General features: G+C 37.3%; 1 protein-coding gene across 1 annotated transcript in view; it reads left to right on the top strand.

Annotated features, from left to right (window-relative positions):
* MNS1 (meiosis specific nuclear structural 1) overlaps window positions 1-27,428 on the top strand; it is a 94,169-nt gene that overhangs the window by 49,127 nt on the left and 17,614 nt on the right. The window contains exons 9-12 of the mRNA XM_080808778.1: window positions 1,544-1,646; window positions 5,665-5,886; window positions 17,418-17,545; window positions 26,204-26,306. Coding sequence (XP_080664904.1) covers window positions 1,641-1,646; window positions 5,665-5,886; window positions 17,418-17,545; window positions 26,204-26,306 — 459 coding nt within the window. The 5' untranslated portion in view covers window positions 1,544-1,640. The remainder of the gene's footprint in view (window positions 1-1,543; window positions 1,647-5,664; window positions 5,887-17,417; window positions 17,546-26,203; window positions 26,307-27,428) is intronic.

The raw sequence follows: 27,428 nt of genomic DNA, 5'->3' as shown, positions 1-27,428 counted from the left end.
ATTTGGGGCTCAATCCCAGGACCCTAGGTCATGACCTAAGCCAAAGGCAGATGCTTAACTGAGTCACCCAGGTGGTCCTGCTTTTCTTAATCATTTTCACCCATGAGATTAAACAGAGATGGTGGTTTGTTAGGAATTGCATTTGGCTAATAATAATAATAGAATCCTGAGTGAAGAAGAGGACACAGAGGCTTAGATAAATTAGGAACTTCCTCTTCTTTCACACAGCTTGAGGTCAGGAGTCAGGCAGCCCAGGGCTGGTACACTAGCTCTGTGGTCATGAAGAACTGAGGCTCGTTCTATTTTTCTGTTCTGCCATCCAGAGCATGCGTTATCTCATCGACAAGATGACTGGTGGTGTTTTGGTCATCACACGCTCTTATTAAGGCAAAGACCCACACATGCAAAGGCCTTCTGGAAGGAAGAAGCTCAAAGAAGTTCGTTTTGGCTGAAGTTTGAAGAAGAAACCTGAAGAGGTAGACATACAAGCCTTTACAGCCCAGCTTAAGGGTTTTAGACTTTTTCAAAAAGCAGTAAGAAAACACAGTGAGTACTTACCATTAAGGAAAGCTTTTCCAATTTATGAGGCCCCACAACTAGTTTGCCAGAACCCACCTAACATTGAGACTGGACAAGAATAACGGAGAAGCCCCTCTTCCCACCATGCACCAAGAGCAGCCTTCTCCTGTGGAGTTGGGGCGGGGAGCTGGAGTGTGGAGAGAGACAGTCTCTGACATGCCAGGAACATAGGGAAGGCCTTAAGCTGAAGGTGAACCAGGAACATTGAGAGAATCCTTCTGGAAAACTAGGCCCCAACATAAGCACAAGATAACATGGAAGATATGTGGAGACAGCGGTGTACTGAAAATAACCATAGCAACACCAAGTTCAAATCCAGCTCAACTCCTGACTGCATGGGCTCAACCTCTTCCACTAATGTTACAGCAGGAGAATAGGGGTGTTTTTTCCAGGCCTAAATACGCTTTACCTCGGTCTCTAGGTCTGGCATTCAATCCAACATTATGAAATCCACCAAAAATCAAGAAAAAAAAACTGTAAAAAATGTGTAAGAGGGGCACTTGTGTGGCTCAACAGGTTAAGGGTCTGACTCTTGATTTCAACTCAGGTCATGATCTCAGGGCCGTGAGCTGGAGCCCCATGTCAGGCTGCATGAAGGTGGTATATACATACATATACCACCTCTTCTTTATCCATTCATCTATGGATAGGCACTTGAGTTGCTTCTATACCTTCACTATTGTAAATAATGTGCAATAAGCATAGGGGTGCCTTTATCTTTTTAAATTGGTGTTTTGGTGTTTGTTTTGTTTTTGTTTTTGTTTTTTTAAGTAAAATACCCAGTAATAGAAGTCCTGGATTATATGATTATATGGTAATTCTCTCTTTAATCTTTTTGAGAAAACTCCATACCGTTTTTCCATAGTGGCTGCACCAATTTGCATTCTGACCAGCAGTCTATGAAGGTTCCTTCTTCACATCCTCAACAATGCATGTTATTTCTTGTTTTTTTTTTTTATTTTAGCCATTCTGACAGGTGTAAAGTGAAGATTTAAGCTTCCATGTAATGAAACTATAAAGAGAAGAGCAAATTAAACCTGGAGCAAACAGGAAAGAAAATAATGATGGTAAGAGGAGCAAACAGTGGGATTGGAAGCAAACAAACAAACTATATATATATATATATATAACCAAAAGTTTGCTCTTTGAAAATATAAGTAAGTTTGATAAAATTCTGGATGATGAAGAACAATACGTCTTAAAAGTAATTTCTGGGTAGATCTTTCTCCTATGTGCATAACAGTAATATAATTTCAGTCATTTGTTCATTTAACAAATATTTATTTATCATTTATGATATACGAAGCACTAATCAGTGTTCAAAACAAAAAAGAAATTCTTTCTGACAGCCCAGCCAGCAAAATTTTAGTTAAAGGCTACTTTATAAGAAGCTATATATAAATCATGTTTTTTGTAGAATTCTTGTTGAAATTTCTCGTCAAACAGGATTAAATGCTTTCAAAATGTTTTGCACTGTATCTATATGGTCAATTTGGCTTTTGTGGTAACTGGATTTATATGATCTCCCAAAATACAGAAGCTTGGACAAGTACCATCCCCCCTTCCCAACACATAGTCCTCTTCTAATGTAGAAAACAATTTGATTCTAAGATGAAGTCCACAAACCCAATAAGATTATCTGTTTACTACTAATTTCCTTGCATTTCAGTTTGGGAAGTGTCTCTTGACTTATCTTCAAGCTCACTGATTCTCTCCACAGTGTTGTCCATGTTCCTATAAGCCTGTGAAGGGCACCCTTCATTTGTTACATTGTTTCTTATTTTTAGAATTTCCTTTGGATTATTTCAGTTGCCCTTTCCCTGCATACATTACCCATCTGTTGAACCCATTTTCCACCAGATCCTTTAACTTATTAAGCATAGTGATTTTATATTACTGTTTAATAATCCTCCAAATCTGTGTCATAGCTCAGTCTAGTGCTGATGCTTATTTTGCTTTTCAGACTGAGTTTGTTCTTGCCTTTAGCCTTGCTGTTCTTTATTGAAAACTGGCTGTGGTATCTTGGGTAATAGGGATGGAGGTAAATAGGGATGTGAGGGTTTTTATTCTGTGACTAGGAGTTGGGTTGTATTTAATATTTACTGTAGCTCTTCACTCTAGAAGCTTTTAATTCCTCTAGTGTTTTTGTTTTTGTCTCCTGTTGTCTTTGGATTTCTTTTTTTTTCTTTTTAAAGATTTTATTTATTTATTTGACACAGAGAGAGAGAGATCACAAGTAGGCAGAGAAGCAGGCAGAGAGAGCAGGGGAAGCAGGCTCCCCGCTGAGCAGAGAGTTCGATGCAGGGCTCCATCCCAGGACCCCGAGATCATGACCTGAGCCAAAGGCAGAGCTTAACCCACTGAGCCACTCAGGCGCTCCTGTCTTTGGATTTCTCTAAGCATTCCTTGTTAGTGTGTGTTTGCAGTCCTTGCAGCTATCCTCAACTGTTATATGGAAGCACTGATGGTGCAGTGGGAAAGTGTGGGAAGAAAAGTATTCTATCATTTTAACATTAAGCCTCTTTTAGTGTCCTGTGACCTTCACAAGTGTTTCTTACCTTGGGTTTTGGAAACAAAACCCATGGAAGTGTTGGTGCCTCCCAAGACTGCAGTCTCCAGTAGCTTCACTCACACTAGCACCACACAGTCTCCAGGAGTTCATAAAAATTACCATTCAAGTATTCATCCGTTATGGCTTCAGAGACTTCTGCTCTAAGGTGGGTCTCGGATATGACTCCCCTCGTCTTTCCAGACTTCAGGGTTGTGGTATGTCCTGTGACCTTAGTTCTGTGACTCCAAGAAAAATCATTAGTTTTTAGTTTGTTCAGCTTCTTCAGGTAGTGAGGATGGAAAGGATAACTTCAAGTTTTTACATTTTGGAGCTAAAACTGGAAGTTCTCTTGGTTTTTAATCTTTAAGCAGACATATTGTTGCATATGGTGGACTTCAAATTAGGTAACACGAACTAAGTCAGGTTCTCACACTACCTTTAATTGTGGTGGTGGTGTTGTTTTTAAGATTTTATTTATTTATTTGACAGAGATCACAAGTAGGCAGAGAGGCAGGCAGAGAGAGAGAGAAAGAGAGAGAGAGGAAGGGAAGCAGGCTCCCCGCTGAGCAGAGAGCCCCACGTGGGGCTCGATCCTAGGACCCTGGGACCATGACCTGAGCTGAAGGCAGAGGCTTTAATCCACTGAGCCACCCAGGTACCCCTGTGTTGTTGTTTTTAAGGGATTTCTCCGTCCTCTTTAAAATGAATATATTTTACTAATTTCCCTGACCCATTCCTATTCTTAAATGCTTCCATTTTAAATGGACTTTGGCATCTACTGGCCAATGAAATAAACTTGATCACTGCTGCCACCATCTGTCTGCTCTCTCATTGGCACTTGGATCATGTATTCCACAGCAGATGGTCCCAGTGACCCATACATTTTATTACCAGAGTTTACCAACATCTGTCGGGGGGTGAGGTGAAGGCGACTGCAAGTACACGCTACCCAAAAAGCCTCCCAGTTACCTAGCTAGAGGGACGGTGACCGTGCCTCCTCCTGCTAGAGATGAAGCCAGTAATCAACACAAGTAGAATGGGCATTGAGGGGGCACCTGGGTGGCTCAGTGGGTTAAAGCCTCTGCCTTCGGCTCAGGTCATGATCCCAGGGTCCCGGGATCGAGCCCCACATCGGGCTCTCTGCTCAGCAGGGAGCCTGCTTCCTCCTCTCTCTGCCTGCCTCTCTGCCTACTTGCGATCTCTATATGTCAAATAAATAAATAAAATCTTTAAAAAAAAAAAAAAAGGCATTGAGGGCACCGGATGTTCTGAGTAGAAAATACTTTGGCACGATGTACTAGACAGGAGTCCGCGTATTTCTGTGTAAACAGTTTCCACAGACCTCCCTTGACTCCCAACCCCATCCAAAACACAGAATTCAGCCGCCTGAGGGAAATCGCGAGCGCCCTAATGCACTGCAAAGTGCTTGCGCCACCATACCGGATCTGAACTTCCCGCCTGTCTCTTAGAGCTGGAGAAGTAGCCTCCCAGCCAGCCTCCCAAGAAGCTCACTGCCGATTGGCTCTTGCTGCGCCCAATGGGAGACCGCACCCTGCGCAGGTAGGCCCTGCGCTCTCAAGGGAGGCGGCAGTTGCCAGGAAACCGCGTAAACATCGGAGCTCTCAGCCCGCCATCGCTTTTGCCCGAGCGGTGGTGGTGGCTGGATCCTAAGAGCGGGATTTTCCTCTGCCAAGATGGTGAGCCTGTCGGGGGTCTCGAAACTACTAGTTTATCTATTGATTTAATTGTAGTTTAGAGCCAGGCTGCATCTAAAAATAGGATTTGGAGTGCCTAATCGGAGAATTAAGTGGGGGAACTTGTTCAATTTGCTTTCAGAAGCCTCATGTGCTATTGTTTAAGCAACGCTCGCGGTGGCTTCCAGCCTTTTTCAAAACTTCCCCAGACTCTATTAGATCTGCCTGATGAAAATTTTGTTTGGCGCCTCACCCCCATTTTTTTTTTTTTTTTTTTTTTTGCCACATTTCTGGAAATTTGGGAAAAGATTAAGAACCTTGAACAAATAAGTGGGGAAGAAAGTCCAGGAGAGAGCAGATGAGTTAGGTAGCAGCGGATTGACCGGTTAAATCTGTATTAGGAAAACCTGACCAGCTTCTTTCTGAATGATGCTTTCTGGCTAAGGGGTAAAGGAGGGGCGGGGGTGGTTGTAGAGGGGAATGAGGAGAGGAATTCCGTGTGTTGTGGTAAAGAGCTAGGTCTATAGAGCTCACCTGCGTGTCTTTGAGTACTAGTACAGCTATTTATTTAAGCCGAGGAACCTTGGGTAAAGTTGCTTTTACTTTTCATGTCTCATCTATAAGATGGGGAATAATAAAAGTAATTTATTGATATATCAATTATGTTTATCTACCACATGTACTTTTTTATTGTGTTACATTTCTCTGAATTTAGGAAGGAAGCCAAAGGCCCTTTGTTTATTCTGTTACCTATTTTTGTACCAGGGGTTTGCAGCGGTATACTTTTAAAAATTAGATATTGGAATACCAAAGTATGAGTGCTTTTTTCCCCCATGATAGGCTTCTAGAAGGCGAACTTTGAGCTTCAGTGAAAGGCATCAGAAACAAGTAGATACAAATTACTGCAAACAACTGCATGTCCAGTCTGTAAGAAAGATACAAAATCAAATCAGGGACCAAATGGTACAGAATGAAAATGATGACCTCGTGGAGCGCAAGAGATTCCTCAGATTATTACAGGATGAACAATTTGAGTTGGATATGGAAGAGGCCATTCAAAAGGTACATTTTACTATTCATTGACATTTTTTCGTTGGAAATGATGAAAACCAGCTGCTGATGCTGGAATTGAGTAGATGGATAATAAGATCAGGTAAAGGATGTCTCATGGTAAGTCAGACCAATGTAGTGGTAAAGAGCTGGGTTTTTGGAGTTAGACTGTATGACTTTAAATCCTAGTAGGGCTGTATGTAAGCATGCTCTGGAGCCCTGGGTAAACTGACCTTACTTTTCTGCCTCCTCTATAAAATGGCAAGTATAATAGTATCTGCTTTGTAGGAGTTTTAATAATTAATGAGTTAATACATACAAAGCACTTGGAACAGTGCCTGTAACAGAGTAAGACTCAATGTTTTGGTTTTTTTTTGTTTTTAAATTTTTTTTCGTAAACATGAAATCCATAATTACTGACTTCCACAGTTTTGTTCATATAAGTAAAATTTGGCTACTTTCCATAAAATTTGAAAGACAAAAATTTAAGAATACCTTTTTTGAATTTGCTGAGATTAAACATGTACATTATTCAGTGGTAGAAAATGAACATGTATATATTAGGTATGATTTACTTATTTTTGATTTTGAAATACTGCCTTGAAGAATTCAAGTACAGTATGTATATAATTCCTAAAATATGGAAATAATTTTTTTGTGGAAACGTCTAAATATTTTAAAGAATGAGTGTGGTAAAAAAGGGAAACCAATTAGAAATGAGTTCTCGTAAATGAAGAAGTTTCTCTGAGATTTCAGAATTTTTCGAGTTCCTGCTGTATGTTCAACATTTTGTAGGATATTGTGAGGAATAGCAAAAGCAACTTTTTAAAAGTGGTATCCATTCCTCTGAGTTCCAAATTCATAAGGCTTAGACATGATTTTTCAACTCTGAGCAATAAGATCCTAGGGATTAGATATTTTCCTCTTCTTTTTATTCTTATTTTTTCTTTAGTTTTAAAGAAAATCCTAGATATCATATCACCTCTTTCGTGTATACTTCAGTATGCATCTTACAAAATAAAGATACTTTCTTACATAGTAGTAGAATAATGCCACTATCTCAATTACTAAAATTAACAGTAAATTCTAGGTATTATTTAATGCCATTCCATAATCAAGTTTTTGTGATTGTGTTAAAATCTGTTTTTACAGTTGGTTTGTTTTAATCAGGATCCAAATAAGGTTCATACAGTATATTTGGTTGTTATGTCTGCTAGGTACCTCTTAATCTAAAACAGTCCTCTTCATTTTTTTTTTTTTTTTTTTTTTTTAAGAGTGGGAGAAAGAGGCTGGGGGGAGGGATAGAGGGAGGGGATTAGAGAGAAACTTAAGCAGGCTCCACGCCTAGTGCAGAACTGATATGGGGCTCTATCTCATAACCTTGAGATCATGACCTGAGCGGAAGTGAAGAGTCAGATGCTCAACTGACTGAGCCACCCAGGCGCCCACATCCTTTTTTTTTTTTTAACTTCATGTTTCTAACTTGTTAAAGTAGGCCAGCTATTTTATGATATCCCATATTCTGAATTTACCAGTTTGCTTTCTCCTTTGTTCATTTAATTTGTTTCCCTAACGTCTATATTTTTTCAAAATGGAAGTTAATCCTAAAGGCATGATTAGATTTAGGTAGAAGTTTCTGGCAATCACTCCGTAGGTGATGCTATGCTTGATATTGTACTACATCTGCAGGCACATGACGTCTGTTTGGTCCACTTGTAGTGATGCTAGTGTTGATAAACATGTACATTCTAGTAACTCTAGTGAGGCATCCTGGTTCCTCTGTTATAAAATTCCTGATCAACCTTTCACCTGTGGTTTCACCAATGAATCTTTCATTAGGGATTGCAAAACACTGATTTTTCTAATTTTGTTATTCCTTTCACATTTAATTAGCTGAAATTCCTGTGGAAAGAACTTTCCCATATAAACTAGGATTATTTGGTACCTGAAATATAGTTATTACTGGAAAGGGAGACATATACTTTCAGAGTTGGGGCTTTGATCACTTCCATTGGTGTCTGTTAATGTTGTTTTTAAAAGTTTTCTTTAGTTTTTGATTTTTTCTTTTTGTAAAAAATCTTTATGGATTAATGGGTCTCTAATACTTGAATTAATTGCCTTTATTATTATTTTTGATGCTCAAATTGTCCCATCTTTGGCCAATGGATGCCTTTATTGGTTCTGTGACCTTTTAACAAGATTCCTTTAATCTGTGATAGCTTCCTTCCTTTCTGTCAGAACAAAATGCCCGGGCTAGTGATGGTTAATTTTGTGTGTTGACTTTGACTGGACCATGTGGTGTCCAGATAGTTGGTCAGACATTATCCTGGGTGTTTTGGGATGAGATTAACATTTAAACTGGCACAGTGAGTGAAGCAGATTGTTCTCTCTAATGTGAGTGGGCCTCATCTGATCAGATGAAGGCCTGAATGGAACAAAATGGCTGAATAAAAGGAAACTGCTCTTTCCTGACTGCCTTCTAATTGGGACTTCAGCTTTTTTCCTGCCTTCATACATGAACTGAAGTATCAGCTTGTTTTGAATTTCAAGCCTGTCAGCCTTCAGACAGGAACTATACCATTGGTTCTCTTATTTCTCAGGCTTTTCTGCTTAGACCAGAGCTAAACCACTCTGCTGGGTCTCAGGCTTCATGACTCACCTTTCAGATCTTGGGATCACTTGAGCTGACTAATTATCCTATTTATTTTTCTCTGGCTAATGCAAGGCTCATCTTGTGAATTTCTTGCTTCACACCTAGAGTCAGCCATCGTATCAAAGAGCTCTATTATTGCCTAGTGGAAATAATATTTAGAGACAATTTCTGAGATAAATTTAGATTTATAATGGAGTTGCAAAAAATTATATAGAGAATTCCTGTATACCCTTTACCTGGTTTCCCTTTATGTTAAAATCTTACATAATCATAGAAGAATTATCAAAATGAAGAAATTAGCCTTGGTACAATATGTTTTACTATAGGATTTATTCAGATCTCTTCAGTTTTTCCTATTAACTTCTGTTTTCTGTTCCAAGAATACAAACTGCCTTTAGTTGCCTTGTCTTTTTAGTCTCCTCCAATCTGTAAGAGTTTTTCACTTTTTCCTGTCTTTCGTGACCTTGATAATTTTAAAGACTACAGTTCATTTATTGTATTAGTTTTCTGTGGCTGTTTAACAAATTACCACAAATCTAGTGGCTAAAAACGTTTATTACCCCACAGTTTCTGTAGATCAGAAATCTAGACATGGTATGTCATTGGATTGACTGCTTCGCCTCACAGGACTGAAATCAAGGTGTTGTCTAGAGTGCATTCTCATCAAATCTTCTAAGCTTATTTAAGTTGGCAGAATTCGTGTTCTCATAGTTGTAAGACTGAGGCCCACATCTCTGAGAGATTGCTGACATTCCCTGCCACATGATCCTCTCCACAACATGGTTGTCTGCCTCTGGTTTTCCAGTTTTCTTCTTGGTGTTGATTTCTAGTTTATACCATTGTGGTTGGAAAAGGTGCTTGATATGATATCAATCTTGAATTTATTGAGACTTTTTTTTGTGGGCTAACATGTGATCTATCCTGGAAAGTGTTCCGTGTGTACTTGAGAAGAATGTGTATTCTGCTTTTAGATGAAATGTTCTGTATATATCTATTAGGTCCACTCTACTCTTGTTGTTAATTAGTACTGTTTCTTTTCAGCTTAAAAAGTCCCTTTAACACTTCTTGAAAAACCATTTAGTGGTGCTGAAGTCCTTTAGCGTTTGCTTATCTGAAAAACTCCCTCTCCTTCACTTCTGAGTGTTAACTTGCTGGGTAGAGTATTCTTGGTTGGAAGTTTTTTCCTTTCAGCACTTTGAGTATGTCATGTCACTCCCTTCTGGCCTGCACAGTTTTTGTTGAACAGTCTGCCTTGTAGGTTTTGTTTTGTGTTGTTTAATATGTAACAGATGGCTTATATTGCTTTTAAGTTTTCTTTTTAACTTTTGACATTTCAATTATAATGTGTCTTGGTGTGGATCTCTTTGGGTTCATTTTATTTGGAACTTTCTGGGCTTTCTAGACTTGGATGTCTGTCTCCTTTGCCAGGTTAGGTAAGTTTTCAGCCATTATTTCTTCAAATAAGTTTTCTCCCCCTTTCCTCTTTCATCTCTGTTGGGAACCCTGTAATGCAAATACTATTTCATTTGATGTTGTCCCATAGATCTCTTAATTTATCTTCAGTTTTTTAGAATTCCTTTTTCTTTTTGCTGCTCTGTCTGGGTGAATTCCAGTGCTTTGTTTTCCAGCTCTCTGATTCGTTCTTCTGTTTTATTCAGTCTGCTGTAGAATCCCCCAGTGTATTTTTCAGTTCAGTTATTATATCCTTTGGCTCTGATTTCTGTTTTATACTTTCTTATATTTTATATCTCTTTGTTAAAGTTCTCACTGTTCATTCTTCTCCTGAGTTCACTGAGCATCATTATGCCTATTACTTTGTATTTTTTATCCAGTAAATTACTTATCTCTGTGTCATTAAGGTATTTTTCTGATGTTTTGTCTTATTCTTTCACTTGGAACATATTTCTCTGTTTCCGTGTATTGTTTGGCTGTGTTTGTTTCCCTGTATGAGTCAAAACAGCTACTTCTTTCAGTCTTGAAGAAGTGGCCTTATGTAGGTGGTGAAACTTCTCATTCACCATTGATTAGTTCTTGGTTGTCTCTTGAACCTTTGTGTTTGTCTAAATAGCCTGATTTATTCTTGATATCTCTCTGTTGTTGAGGGTGTGTCAAGACCTGCCAGTCTTCCAAGGGGGAGGAATCTTATTCAGCACTTAATTTCGGGCTGAATGGAAGCCAGACCCTCAGGCAGCATCTTTTAATATATGCAAATATATACAGTCCTGTGGGGCCACAGTTGTAAACCCTGCTGGCCTCCAGGTCTAGAGATGGAGGTGTGCCCTGGGCAACAGTTGAAAAACTCAGGACTCCAGATGAGAATATAAGCTCCTTTCTGGGAGGTTTTGTTGAGCTGCAATGAGGCCAAGGGGAGGCGCGATCATAACGTCTCCCTACTTATGATCCCTGGGGGAGTGCCTTTGTAGCTTTTGCTTGTGTGGGAAACCTGGAGCCTGTTTGTTAGGCTGGAACTCCAGGATAAGGCAGCCTTTTTCACAGGGAGACTAGGTGTGTCTTTCACTCTGCTGTCTGTGCAGTGCCCTGAGGGTGTTGGCCTGCCAAGTACTGTCTTTCTGATTGTTACAGTCCTTGGAGCTCAGGAACTCCAGCCCCTTGGCCCTGGTGGCCTGGTGAACAAGGGGCATCCCTGGTGTACTTGGCATGCTTCTGCTCTGAAAGCGGCACTCTCCAGCTTCAGCAAGGCAGTGGGCAGATGCCTGGACTGCAGGTGTCTGAAGGCTTCAGTGATTACTGTGGGAGAGCGCCCTGTATCTGTGCCTATACTGGCCCCAGGTTGGTGGCAGGAGAATGCCACGACTGCTCCTACTTGTCAGCCCCGGCCAGGGAGTTGGGGGATGGCTATGACTGCCCCCACTGTCCAGCCTGGGGACAGTGCTGAGACCACTTTCTCTCAGCAGCCTCAGTGAGGTGGTGGGACGGTGCAGCGCCCGTGCCCTCCTACTCTGGGGGGAGTGGTAGAGAGCACACAGAAGGAGTCTGTCTGCCTTGCCTTCATCCCTGCTAGAGCACCAACTGTCCCTTGCTTCTTGAGCAGATTCCCCCAGACCAGCAAATGAATTTCCTTCACACAAACACCAGGTAATTTTCAAATTGGTGCTTTTGTGCTTGATTCTGGGATGAGTGAGACTGCAAGTGGATCTTTAAAAGGAGATTCTCAGTTTCCCATAGTACTTTGGGTCCCTTGGATGTCAGCCCTCTTTGTTTTCTAAACCAGACATTTTTTGTGCAGCTCTGAAGTGTTGGGGTGCCTAATGTGGGCAGCAATCCTCACTCCTCTAACAGAAGTGCTGGACTGGTGAGATCCCTCTCTACTGTGTCTCCCTGCCTATAGGAGGTAGGGTTTTTGTTTTTGTTTTTGTTTTCTGCCAAGACTATGTCTCTGTCCCTTTACCCCTCTCCATGTGGTCCTTTTATCTTTTGTTATAGGGAAGCAGTTCTTTAGTTTTCAGATCCTTTTCAGAAAGAAATTGTTAGAAGATGCAGGAGAGACATAAAGTGTCCCCCAAAGTGAGAAGGCACTTTGAGACTGAAAATGAAGTAGGCCACTCCATCCAGTTTATACTGTTTGATTTGAGGTAACTTACTGAAGGGGGATTTGGTTGGAGGACTAGTCACAGCAACTGCATAGTTATTCTCTGCCAAATCCAGACCTTGGTCCATAAATTTTCTTAGAGCAAAGGGCACATAGAAAGGCACTGTAAGATCAGAGGGTTCACACACACCTCATAGGGTGTGTATGCATCTAATTGACAGCTAACTTTTAATTAGATCAGGTGGCCCCACCTGTTCATCAGAAAACGGAGAGACTATGTTATCTCTAATAGATTCTTAGCCTTTGTGGACATTTCTAAGGTATGTATATTTATTTCCAAGGGGCCAGAACACGTAGCCCCAAGAGAGGTCATTGAGCAACCATGAAAGATGGAGGGCCAAAGATGGAGTCAGTATTGTCAGCCTTCCTACAGAAATGATCCATATGTAGCTGTAGATTTTGTGCATCCATGAGAGGAGATGAGTTCAGGATCTTCCTATGCTGCCATCTTGGACCCTCTGATTTTTAATACAGTTAATTTGACATAGTCTGTGTTCTCTTATTCCCCCCACATCTAGTTGATTTCTTTCAATTTTTTTGTGTTGAAATAATTACAAATTCTTGGAAAATTGCAGCAACAGTATGGAGAGGTCCACTGTGCCCTTACACAGAAGCTTCCCGCAGTGGCTACATCTTGCATAACTGTAGTACAATATCAAACCTTAGAAAATGACAGTTGTACAATATGCATGTATACCTCTGTTATTTTAGCACATGTGTAGATTTGTGTGACTGCCATGTCATTCAAGATACAGAACCATTCCATCACCACCAAGACCTCATTCATGCTACCCCACTGTAGTCATATACTTCCTTTAGCCCCCACTATGTCTGATTTGTTTTCCCTCTGTATAATTTTGTCCTTTCAAGACTGTTATATAAATGTAATCATGTGTGAATCCATACATGTGTGGAATTATATGTCTGTGACCTTTGAGCAGGTTTCTTCCACTCAGCATAATGCTTTGGAGAGTCATCCAAGTTGTTGGATTTATCAATAGTTAATTCTTTTTTATTACTGAGTACTAGTGCATGGTATGAATGTACTGGTTGATTTCTTTTTAAATTTGCATGTTTTAAAATTATTCTCTTTGATATATACTATGGATTTTGACAAGTGAATAGATTTCAGTTTCCACCATCACAGTGTCATGCAAACAATTCACCTCAAAAGTCCCCGCATGCTGCTCCTTTTTAGTCAGCCACTCATTTACCCCTTTCCCCAGTCCCTGGAAACCACTGATTTCTTTTTTGTCCCAGTAGGTTCATTTTTCCATAGTGTCATATTATTGGAATTATGCAATATGTCACCTTTTGGTCTTTCACTTAGCAAACCAAATGTGAGATTTCATGTTGTTGCATGAATTACTCCTTTTAGTGCTGAGTGGTATGGTCATATTCTAATGTATTGATGTACCAGTTGTTTATCCATCTGCATGTTGAAAAAAATCCGTGTTGTTTCCAGTTTATGGCAACTGCGACTAAAGCTGCTATAAGCTTTTATTACAAACTTTAATATGAATGCAAATTTTTATTTCTCTTGGATAGATATCTGGGAATAGGATGGTTGGGTCATATGGTAGGTGTTTGCTTCATTTGGTGAGAAACTGCCAAACCATTTTGCAAAGGTGCTGCTTTATTTTGCATTTCCTCAAGTAATGTATGAGAATTCCAGCTGCTTTGTGTTATCACCAGTACTTGCAGTTGCTTTTTGTTAATTGAAATTATTATTTAGATAATTATGGAGTCATCTGCAGTTGTAAGAAATAATACAGAGAGTCCCAATATACCCCGTACCTAATTTTCCTAATGGCACACCTTGCAAAGCTATAGTATAATATCAGAAGCAAGACATCAGCAATGACACAAGTCCACCCACCTTGTTCAGATTTCCCTTTTAGTTGTGCTCATTTGTGTGTGTGTGTGTGTGTGTGTGTGTTTAGTTCTGTACAGTTTATCACATGTGAGGTTTGTATATCCAACACCACAGTCAAGATCCGGGGGAGTTCCATGACAAGGATCCCTCATTTCGTCCTTTCATAAACATCATCATCTCTTTCTTGGATACACCTACCTCATCCCCGACTCTGGCAACCATTAATTTTGTCATTTCAAGAATGTTATCTATACAACTCAACAATAACAGACAAAAAAAATCCTTTAATGGGTAGATGATTTCAATAGCCTTTTCTCCAAAGAAAACACACAAATGAACAATAAGCACAAAAAAAGATGCTCAACATCATTAGTCATTAGGGAGATGCAAATCAAAATCAGTTAGGTGCCCCTTCAGAACCATGAAGATTGCACGCACATGCGCTTGCATGTGCGCGCTCTCTCTCTCTCTCTCTCTCTCTCTCTATACATATATATATATTTAAGATTTTTAAAAAAGATTTTATTCATTTATTTGGTAGAGATCACAAGTAGGCAGAGAGGCAGGCAGAGAGAGAGGGGAAAGCAGGCGCCCTGCTGAGCAGAGAGCCTGAGGCGGGGCTCGATCCCAGGACCCTGAGATCATGACCTGAACTGAAGGCAGAGGGTTTAACCCACTGAGCCACCCAGGCGCCCCATGCTATATATTTTTTAAAAATTTAAAAAGGACATTAAATGTTGACAAAGAGGTAGAGAATCTGGAAGCCTTGTACATTGCTGTTGGAAATGGAAGATGCTGTGGTGGCTGTGGAAAGCTGTCGGGCAGTTCCTCAAAAAGTTAAATGTAATTGCTATGTGACCCAGCAATTCTGGTCCTAAACATACAGCCAAGACTACTGAAAACACGTTCACACAAGAACTTGTACATGAATATTCAAAGCAATACTATTCACAATAGCTGGAAGTTGGGGGCTGACCATGACGCAACTGCCCATCAGCTGATGCCTGGACAGACTGCATGTGTTCTATCTATACCATGAGTATCATACCGACACAAAAGGGAATGAAGTTCCGATACATGCTGCAACATGGCTGAGCCTTGAAAAAGTTACACTAAGTGAAAGAAGCCACACGCAAGAAGGCCACAGATTGTATGATTTCATTTAAATGAAATATCTAGAATAGCAAATCCATAGAGACAGAAAGTAGATTAGTGGTTGCCAGGGGCTAGGAGATAGGTGGACTGGTGAGTGACTGCTAACAGGTATGGAGTTTTTCTGGGGGGTGAGGAAACCATGCTGTAATGTTAAAAACTTACACACACGCATGCACAATCCCACATGCAGATGTTTATAGCAGCTTTATTCATAATTGCCCAAACTTGTAAGCTACTAAGATGTCCTTTAGTAGATGAATGGATCAATAATCCAGACTATCGAATATTCTGTGCTAAAAGAAATGCACCATCAAGCCATGAAAAGACATGGAGAAACCTTACATGTGTATTACTAAGTGAAGCCAACCTGAAAAGCCTTCAGACTGCATGATTCTGACTGTATCCCAACCTGGAAAAGGCAAAATTGTAGGGATTGCAAAGAGATCAGAGGTTGTCAGAGATTTGGGGGAGGGAAGGATGAATAGGCAGGGCAGGGGATTTTTAGGGCAGTGAAACTACTGTGTATGAGAACTCTAATGGTAGATACATGTCCTTAAATGTTTCTCATACCCACAGAATATACCACCAAGTTAACCGTACTGTAAACCATGTACTTTGGGTGATTGTGTCAATGTAGGTTAGTTGGTTATAACAAATGTACCACTTGGTGGGGGATATTGATAGTGAGGTGGGGCACTGTGTGTGTGTGTGTGTGTGTGTGTGTGTGTGCGCGCGCGCACGCAGCAGGTATATGGGAACTCTATTCTGCTCAGTTTTGCTGTGAACCCAAAACTGCTCCAAAAACTCATCTGTTCAAAAAAAGTCCTGAAACTAGATAGTGATGATTGTTGCACAACACTGTGAATATACTAAAAAACCATTGACTTATGAATTGTGAAAGGTGAATTTATGCTATGTGAATTAAAGCTCAATTTTAAAATAAAGAACATGTTCCAAGAACATTATATAAATGGGATCGGACAGTCTATAACCTTTTGGGATTGGATTGTTTTCACTCAGCTTAATTCCTAGGAATTCATCTAGGTTATTGCTAGTGTCAATACTTCATTCCCTGTTGTTGTGGAGTGCTCTCCGTGGTATGGAGGTACCACAGGTTTTCTGCCTAGTCACCTGTTGAAGTATGTCTTTTTCCAGTATTGGCTGTTTTGAATGAATCTGCTGTAGACATTTGGGTACAGGATCTTAAATAAACATAAGTTTTCATTTCTCTGGGCTAAATGCGTGAGTGCAGTTATCGAGTCATATGGTAATTGCACGTTAGCTTTATAACAGACTACTGAACTGTTTTCCAGAGTGGGACTACCAATTTACATTCCCACCCAGGAATAGGTGAGAAATGCAGTTTCTCACCAACATTCGCTTTGCCACCATTTTTTATTTTAGCCATTCTAATAGATTTGTGGTGATCTATCATTTTAATTCACATTTCCGGATGGCTAATGATGTTGAACATTTCTCATGTGCTTATTCTTTCTAAATACAGAATTTAGTTAAGCCTCTAGATCTTTCTACCATTTTATAGGAGATACAAAAGAGAAGCAAGTTGAATCATATCCTGGGGAAACAGTCAAATTTAGGATGTTTTGGGACATTCTATGGGCTACATATACTAATTTCTACAACAAATCAATGGTTTGAGGAAAGAAGTATGTATATGGGACGACTGTTACAGAATGAAAGAGACATAAGAGAAATAATAGCTAGATGCAACATGTGGCACTTGTTTGGATTTTGATTTGAAAAAGCAAACAAAAAGTATCTTTGAGACAATTGGGAGAACCTGAAAATGGACAAGGCATTAGACCTTACTAAGGAATTACTGTTTGGACATGGTAAAGGCATGGTTGTTACATAAAATGAAATTCTTTTCAGATAGAGATCAACACTGAATTGTTTACATGGTAATGACGTATCTAGCCTATGTTTTAAAATAGTCTAGCAAAAAAGAACAAAGGAAAAAATGAAATTGTAGTGGAAGAGTAGAGAAAGAAGATTGGAAAATTATGATAGTTATTGAAAGTGAGTGATGGCTAGCTGAGCATATATTTTAATATTCTTCTTACTATTGATTAAAAATTTCCATGGTAAAATGTTTGGAAAAGCACTTATTGAAATAGTATTTTGTATTTTAAAATAAAACACAAATGTTTGTTGCTCTGAAGCTTTGATGAAAAACATCTGATTCTGGAGGACGAATAACTGAAGTTAACTTTTAAAAAAAAATTCAGGCAGAAGAAAACAAAAGATTGAGGAAACTCCAGCTTGAACAAGAAGAAAAACTGGCTATGGAATTGGCAAAACTAAAACATCAAAGTCTAAAGGATGAAAAGATGAGGCAACAAGTAAGAGAAAACAGGTATCTTGGTTTTTATAAATTTCATTTATTTTGTCTTTGCCTTTAAACGTTTATCTAATACTTAGCACCTAAGAGTGAAAATTTTTTCTTTATGTCATTGCATTTTGTTAATATTTTGTCTGGAAATACTTATTGTTTTAAATGCTATGTATATTCATTTGGGAAAAGAAGTCTATTCAAAGAAGTGAAGTATTTAAGGTGAAAATCAATAGCAATTGTTTCTTTTTTTAAAATGACCTAAAAAATAGACTCATGAGGGGCGCCTGAGTGGCTCAGTCATCTAAGCACCTGACTTCGGCTCAGGTTATGATCTCGGGGTCCTGGGATACAACCCCACATCAGGTTCCCAGCTCAACAGGGAGTCTACTTGTCTCTCTCCTCCTCCCCCACCCATGTGCTCATGCTCTCTCTTTCTTTCAAATAAATAAAATCTTTTTAAAAAATGACACATGAATCTTACTCTTACGTGAAACCTTAGGGGATACATAATTTAATTTTCTACCCAGACATAAATTTTCTACAGTATTTCTGGAAAGTGGCTGGTTGGCTATGGCTCAATACCTCTAGTAATTGGGATAGAAACTTCTTTTTTAATTCAAGCCTCACTTTGAATAATCTTTTTTCCCATATTGTTTCAAAACTAATTTCCCTGTAACTTTCATGCATTTATTTCAGTTCTGCTCTCTGATGAAAATCATATTTAGTTCTTATTTAGGATATCCTTTCATATTTATGAATCCCCCAAATGTTTTCTTCTATAAGATGAATATCCTTCGTTTGTTCCATATATAATATGATTTCAAGTTTCTTCACCATCCTGGTTTTTCTCTGTAGATGTAATTTACACAATTATTGTTCTAAAATATTGCCCTCATAATTGTATATAATGTTGCAAGGTAGTGGTTTCTAGTAGTGGGACTGTTAACCACATTGTTTTAGAATATATTTCTTAATATTGCTTAGAATGGAATTGCTTTTTAGAAGCAGGCATGCCACACTGTTGACTAAAACTCAGGGCTAACGAAATGCTCATTCTATAGTTATATAGCTGGATATATTAGAAATTTACTTTGATAATTGTTACGTATTATCTTAACTGAGCTGGACTTCTGTAGGATATTATATGACCCGTGGGTGAGCTTCACGGATTTTGAGCTTCACTAAAGTATATTTATGTGTTTGACAAATGTACCCATTGTATTTTTCTGGGTCTATAACTTTGATCACTTTCTTTAAGGGATTACTAATGCTTAAAGGTTTAAAATCGCCACTAACGTCTTCATATTGTTCTAGTTGCAAAGTGTCTTTTTGGACATTAAGTCTCTAATCATTGTTAGCTGTTCCTCATGGGTTTATGTTGTCTGGAGATGAAATAACTATTTCATCATGTATTTGTCTAATTCACCGATCTAAAAATTAAATAGAGGAATTTTCTACTTCTAGCAATTTTTAGACAAGGTGATTCAAATAAATGCTTTCTCTGAGAACAGAATATCTGGAGAAAGTATAAAAGTAAGATCTGAGAGAGGAAGGAAACCAGAATGGTAAGCTTGGCATTTGTAGCTACACTTTCCCTGGAGGTTCTGCTGATTCCAAAAGGATGGCTGAAAGGTCCATAAGCATATTGCATATTGCAAGGTATCCAACATCATTTTACAAGTTTTATGCTTAAGATTTGTACACCTTAGTGTATGTTTTACTTCACTAATACAGAATTCAATTAGATTTTATTAGATAGATACAGATGAAGAGATAATGTGCTAACAAGTTAGTGGAAAATATCCAGAATAAAGCACAGAGAGACAAAAGGGTAGAAAGAAAAGAAAACTTAAAAGAGGTCAGGTCTATGATGGAAAGTTGTAACAGATGTATAATTTTAGTTGTAGGAGTAGAAATACAAGAGGATGACGCAGAAGCAGTATTTGAAAAGACACTGGCCAAGAATTTCCAAATATGATAAAGGAAATAAAGCCACAGGTTAAAACACAAAAAATGATGAAAACTATACCTATACTCATCCTACTCAAACTTTTGAAAGGAAACAATAATGAAAATCACAAAAGCAGCCCCACAAAAGACTATTACCTTCAAAGGAGCAGCAATCAGAATTTGAAAGCCAACAGTGAAAATGAGAAGACCGGAGATTTAAAGGGCAAAGGAAAGTAATGGCCCATCTAGAATTCTGTATTTTGTGAAAATTTTCTTCAAACTTAAGGCAAAAGTCATTCAGTTGAGTACTTTTTCAAATAGAGTATGCTGTTTCTAAGCAGTGTCAAAACTTCTAAGAGTTTTTCACTTTGTGCATAAGCCATGATAGAATTTTGACTGATGCAGAAATGGACCATTATTCTTTTTTTTTTTTTTTAATTAAATTTTTTATTTATTTTCAGCGTAACAGTATTCATTGTTTTTTTCACCACACCCAGTGCTCCATGCAATCTGTGCCCTCCCCAATACCCACCACCTGGTTCCCCCACCCTCAGGTTGTTTTTCAGAGTCAGAAATGGACCATTATTCTGATCAGTGTTTTCATCTGGTAATTGGCAGGTCTAAATTCAAGGAAATGTTTACTGTGGTACTCAAAACATATCCCAAGTTATTAAAAGTCATCTATATTAAGATTAAGCTCTTTAAATTAAAAGAAATAATTTTTAAAACCCAGAGTAAATTTTGAAAGCTCATTGAAATTTTTTTGAAAATAACTGAGTTTGAAAGTCATAAGATTATTTTGTTATTTGATTTTTGAACACATGATTTTTTTTAATCCAAGAAAATATTTAAGACAGTTTCTCACTGCTTTTAACTTGAAATGGGACAGTTACTCTATTTTTAGAAGTTTTTTTTTTTTTTTTTAAGATTTTAAAATTTATTTGACAGAGAGAGATCACAAGTAGGCAGAGAGAGAAGGGGAAGCAGGTTCCCTGCCCAGCAGAGAGTCCAATACAGGGCTCGATCCCAGGAACCTGAAATCATGATCTGAGCCAAAGGCAGAGGCTTAACCCACTGAGCCACCCAAGTGCCCGAGAAGTCCTTTTTTTAATTAAAGCATGAATCAATAATTACATGTGTGATTAACAATTTTAGTCAATTATTTAAAATTATGATTAATTGTATAATTACACAATTTATAATTACATGATTGGCAACTGTACATTTATCACATTGTTAACACATAGTTTTATGAAAGGAAAGAAGTATCTTGTGTATAATTTGTATTTAAGTTCAGCAAAAACTAGCTCAAAGAGAAGATAAGACATAGTCTTCCCGTATTAAATACATAACCAGTTCCTTGCTGATGCCAGAACAGTTAAAACAATCAAAGGTTTATAGCAACCAAGTGAATGCTGAATCAAGAAAAAGGCAACTTAGAAATGGTAGCAAAGTTTGTGGTATTATTTGTTTTACTTGTCCTTGCTCCATCCCCTCCCAGCTCTGAGGCAGTCTAGAAGGCAGTAGTAGCTCATATTGTATCTATCCCTGGTTCTGGAGAGAACAGAGGAGATCTTATTAGAAAATTATTGTATATGTATGTTTAACCTACTTGGGAGCTCCCTGAAGGATTGACACAAGATGCTTATCTCTATTTCACATAACTCCTAACTCAGGCTAGAAAAGCAAATTGTATCTCTGATAATATGTATCAGAATATGTAAGGGATCCCTACAATTTAACAACAAAAGACAATGCAATTCAAAAATATGCGAAGTACTTAGAGATTTAGTCAAAGAAGATAGACAGTGGACAGTAAGCATATGAGGAAAACACTCAACATCCTTAGTCATTAGGGAAATTGCTAGGATAGCTGTAATAAAAATAATGGAAAATAAATGTTAGTGAACATGGAAACAAATTGGAACCCTTGGACATTGCTGGTAGGAATGTAAAATGGTGCAAGCACTGTGGAAAACAGTTCAGCGATTCTCAAAAAGTTAAATATACAATTAGCATATGATTTAATAATTCCAGCCCTTGGTGGGTATCCACAAGGACTGAAAACAGACTTAATCAGATATTTTTACACTAGTGTTTAATGCAACATTATTCATTATTCATAATAGCCAAAAGGTGGGAACAATCCAAATGTCCATCAATAGATGAATAGATAAACTTTGATATATATAATATCATTCAGTTTTGAAAAGGAATGAAGTTCTGATACATGCTACAATATGGTTGAACCATAAAAGCAATATGTTAAGGAAGTAAGCCAGACATAAGAGGATAAATACTGTATAATTCCACTTATGTGAAATACTAGTACAGGTAAATTTATAGAGACAAAAAAGTAGTTAGACGTTTCCAGGGGTTAGGGAAAGGGAAGAATGGGGAGTTATTTACTTAAATGAGTACAGCATTTATATTTAGAATGATAAAAATTTCTGGAAATAGTGATAGATGGTTGTAGAATACTGTGAATGTAATAACACCACTGAATTGTACACTTAAAATAGTTAAAAATAGCAAATTTTTGTTTTGTGTATTTTACCACAATAAAAGTTATAGGATTAAAAAAACAAACAAACTTATGGGGTTTAGCTAAAACTGTTACTCAAGAGTAATTTATAATCTGAAAGGACTACTAGAAATGAAGGCTCCCTCTGGAATTATTAGAAAATGAACAGCAAATTTCCATCTGGAATGATTACAAAAAGAATATAGAAGAACAATAAGAGCAGAAACAAATACATGAGAATGTAAACATAAAGTAGAATCAAAGCCAAGAATTGTGCCTTAAAAAGGCTAGTAAAATTGACAACCCCTGTCAAGAATGATAAAGTATAAGAAAGAATGCATGAATAACCAATTTTAGAATGGATGATAGGATATCACTATAGATCATACAAATATTTGCTAGATTATAGGATATTGTGAACAATTTGATACAATATGGAAATTTAGATAAATTCATAAATAGAACATTTTACCAAACTGACTGGCACAAGTTGTAACAGAAACCTAAATGTTTCTATAACTTTTAGACTTTTACATCTATAATTAACCTTGTTCACAAAGAAACCTACGTGGTTAGGTGGTTGGTGAATTTTACCAAACACTCAAATAATAACACCAGTCTCACATAGTTTTGCTGAATGGGAAAAGAGGGAACACTTCTGAATTGATTTTAATCAGGTCAGTACCTGAATAGGATTAAAAAATTATAGACTAATTTTTCTCTTGAATTTAGCTATTGTAATTAGAAATTAGTATCAAATCCAGTGGCACGTGAGAAAGATATTATTACATCTGACTCAATTTTAACTTATCCTAGGGAATCTAAAGTGGGTTTAACTAGAAAATCAATACATGCAATTCATCCCATTAACAGAATATAATAGAAAAACTATATGAGCAGAAAAAGCCAATTGATATAAATCAATTTAAAGAAATTTTTAAAAGGATTAGGAAATTAGGAATAAAATGGAGTTTATAGTAACATCATACTTAATGGCAAATGTTAAACACTTTATAAGAAGACATGGATGCTTGCTATAATACCTTCTACTAATCTTTGTATGGACATACTAGCCAGTGCAATAATGCAAGGAAAGTAAACGAAAGGTGTTAGGATTGGCAGTAAAGAAATAAAACTTTAATTATTCCTAGATGATATGACTGTGTATGTAGAAAATCCAAAAGAATCTATGTATAAATTATAAGTTCAGTGTTGTTGGATGTGAAGTCAATATTTGTATTTCTTCATTAATCGTATTTCTGTAGATTAACAATTAGAGAACAGAATTTTAAAAAATAATTTGTACAAGAGCATAAAAATAAATACCTAATGAAAGAGGTATAAAACCTCAACACTGAGAGAAAACAAAAAATAAACCATTATTTATTTAAGAGAGAGAAAGAGCATGAAAGGGGAGAGGTGAGAGGGAGAAGCAGATTCCCTGCTGAGCAGGGACCACCCCCCCCACCCCCCCGCCCAATGTGGGACTCCATCCAGGGGATCCAGGGATCCTGACCGGAGCCGAAGGCAGTTGCTTAACCAACTGAGCCACCCATTCACCCCCCAAAATAAACCATTATTAATAGTTTTTTTAAAACCTAAATAATTGGAAGGATATACCAGTTTAACTGAATTGAAAACTCAGTATTGGGAACATGTCAATAGTCTTCAAATTGATTCATAGATTCAGTATAGTCCTATTCAGAATCTCAGCCAGTATTGTTTATAGTGACACTTGAAGAGCTGATTCTAAAATGTATATAGAAATGCAAAGTACCAAGAATGGCTAAGATGATCTTTAAGAAGACCAAAACTGGAGACTTATTCTCTAGGATATGAAAAATTATAAAGCTACAACAATTATGATAATATTCTGTGGTTTTAGCACAGAATAAACAAATGGATCAATGGAATGGAATGGAGCCGATCTTCTCACCCAGAAAATTTAAACCCTAATGGCCTAAGGCATCCTTTATCTGTAGTGAATTAACTAACCTCCTATCAATCTAAAACAATGCCAACTATATACTATCTATGACAAAATTAAAATACAGTTACTCAGTCTTCCATGGGGCTAATTTCCCTTATGGAACCCCAGCTGAGGAAGGATGGGATATATTCAACAATGGATCCATGCATAGATGCACACTTGAACTTTATGACACTGCAGAGAACTGTCACTGTTCTGGTACTGCAGAGCAGTCAGAAATGGACAGTTTTATAAAATGGTACTGGATCAGTTCAATAGCCATATGTACAAAAATGAACTTGATTTTCATCTCACACTACACACAAAAATCAATTCTTGAATGATTGTAGTCTAAAAGTCAATGGTGAAACAAAGTTTTGAGAGACTAATATGAGAAAATGCCTTTATGTCTGTGCAGTAGGCAACATTTCTTAAAACATGACACAGAAGTCATTGACAATGAAGAAAAAGATTGGTTAATTAGAATACTTCTCTTCATCTAAAGAAACTGAGAGTAAGTACAGACTGGAATGATATATTTGCAATGCATATAAGCAAAAAAGACTTGTATCAAGAATATATAAAGAACTTTTATGCAGCAGTAAGAAGTAGACAATTTAGTCTAAAAACAGGCAAAAAAAATACTGAACAAAAACTTCACAGATGTAGGAATGACTCAAACTTATGGAAAGGTCTCAGTTTCAGGAAAACAAGTTAAAACCCTAATGATATATTACACACCCACAAGAGTGGTTAAAGCGAAAAAGAATAACAAGACTAAAGAGTGTTACTAGGATGTGTAGCAGTGTAAGCACTAGGAGTATGAAGCTGTGCAAAGCATTGGAAAGCTGGCATTTTCTACTGCATTTGAACACAGCCTACCCTATGACTCAGATATTTCACTCCTTGGTATATAACCAATAGAAATGTGTGTACTTGTCCTTCAAATGAAGGTCACTTATTTGCATGTTAGTTTTTTGGAATTTGATGGACTTTGTTTCAGAGAGGTAATTTTATAAATTGTGATTGGGTTCATACGTTGGTTTACAGATACTAATACCTAACTCCAACAAAAACCCTTATAAATATATTGCAATATATCAGAGTAAAATACGTAGATTAACCTAGAAACGTAATCCTCATTTAAATTATTATTTTTTATGAAAGAAAGCGATCTTGTGTCGTATACATTTATACCTACAACAGTAAGGGCAAGAAGGACACATTACAGCACTGAGAATAGTTTCCCCATGAGGACTGTCTCTTTGGAGGTATAGGGTACTTATAAGTTGTTTATAATTAGGTGAGTGCCTCTGTTCTAGAAAGAATTAAGATGTGTTTGGGGCACCTGGGTGGCTCAGTTGGTTAAGCATCCAACTCAGCTCAGGCCATGATCTCAGGGTTGTGAGAGCAAGCCCTGCATTGGGCTCCAGGCTCAGTGCAGAGTCTGCTTCAGACTCTCTGTCCCTCTGCCTCCCCACAACTCTTTCTAAAATAAATAATAAATCTTTTTTAAAAAAGAATTAATTTGTGCATCCAAGTAACATCTAAGGACCCTTCCAACTCAGAATTCTCATGTTCAGAATTCTGGCACATTGAGAAGTTATATATGGCATATTGTTTTCCACTAAAGCTAAGGAAAGAATTCATTCAAAAGCAGTTTAGAGATTATCTGAGGGCAATCCTTATTTTTAACAGATAAGCAAACTTGCCCACGGTCTTTCCTCTTCATCATCATTATCAAAAAATAGTTACCGTTCATAGAATGTTTACTGTGTAACAGATACTTTTCTAAGCTTTTTATACACATTAACTAATTCCCATAGCTAACCCTTCTACAGTTAACAAAACCGAGGTATAAAATTTAAGTAACTTGCTTTAAAGCACTTCACTATAGTTCTTTTAGCTCAATAGCATTAATGGCTGGACAGAAGTTTTAACCAATATCGATAAACCATCTTCTCTGAGTCACTCTGGCAAAAGGATTTTTAGTGATGATTATTGGAAATAAAAGGGTTGTTTTGTTTGGAAAATTAATTATAATGCCTCACTTCATATGCATTCGGAGTTTTCTTTGGGTGAAGGGAGGAAAGGATATTGTTTTCAAGGTGTTTAATAATATAAATATCTTTTACATTTAGAAAAAAAGTTCTTTTAAACTTCAGATCTAGACTTCTAAAATAGTAAGAAATATGGTCCTCAATTTTATATTTCTGTCTTTTTTTTTTTTTAACAGTATTGAGCTCAGAGAATTGGAGAAAAAATTAAAAGCCGCTTACATGAATAAAGAAAGGGCAGCCCAGATTGCAGAGAAGGATGCAATTAAATATGAGCAAATGGTAATCATGTTTCTGGTCATTATGTTTTCAATATGAGCAAATGGTAATCATGTTTCTGTATTTTTAGCTTCATTTAGGAAACCAAAAATAGACCAATTTTGTGAAAATTGTTATATATGATAAAGAATTTACACTGCTAGGTTTCTTAAATACTTTTATACTTTTCAGATCCTTAAGGTACAGGAACTCCTAGATTATTTAATAGTGAGCCTTGTTTAGTTTAATATTAGAGCCTTTCAGAGACACAAAGAATGAGGTTGCTGTTTAGAATGAATAGCTATACTCAGTCTGAGCATTCCTATGGTCTCTTACTGATTATTCTTTGACAAATCAATATAGTACAAATTGTTAGTGTGATCATTATATTTTAGAATGTTATTAAATTTTGTATGTTAAATGTTTTAAAAATTAAAGTGTTTTATAATTTTATATATTATATATAATACATAATGTATACATTATGTATTATATATTTTATAATTTTATATTATATTATATAACAGGAAATGTGCCTGTTTTAAGTAGCTCCCTCTTTTTCTATTTTTATCCTCTCTTCTAACTCCTGACATACTGCCAAGTTAGGGCAAGAGTTATTCTTGGGCAAAGGAGTTTCAGACACGCTTACCAGTGGTGTTATACAGTAAATGTAGAATAGGGTTTATTGAGTTAATACTTCCAAGCAGGGTGCACACCATCATTTGAGCCCTTGGAAAGGCTAGATGTAGATGAAGAGGTCTGACTGCAATATTACGTGGTCTTGTAAGTTCTTTCCTCTCGTTTCTCTATTTTGTAGAGCATTTTGGTGGTAGAGTTCCTTCTTTCCTAGATCCCTTTCAAAGATGTTATACAGCTATTAAAGAGAAGAGGTAGGGTAAATCTTCTGGCTTTTAAAGTTGATCTGAATATATTTTAGGTTAAAAAGAAAAAAAGCTGCAGAAAAATCAAGTTGGAGAATAATACATACCACAGACCATGTTTTTAAACCTGTATGTGTACATCAGCCATGTGTAGATCTCAACACACATATACGTTCATATACACATACAATTAGAGGAATAATATCAAAATACTTAACCAGCACCATGTGATAGAGTCATCTAATACGATGAGACGCTGGCCCCA

Source organism: Martes martes, assembly GCF_963455335.1.
Source record: "Martes martes genome assembly, chromosome: 7".
Lineage (NCBI taxonomy): Eukaryota > Metazoa > Chordata > Mammalia > Carnivora > Mustelidae > Martes > Martes martes.
The sequence above is the reverse complement of the archived record's forward strand: the minus strand, read 5'-3'. Positions and strand labels throughout refer to the sequence as shown.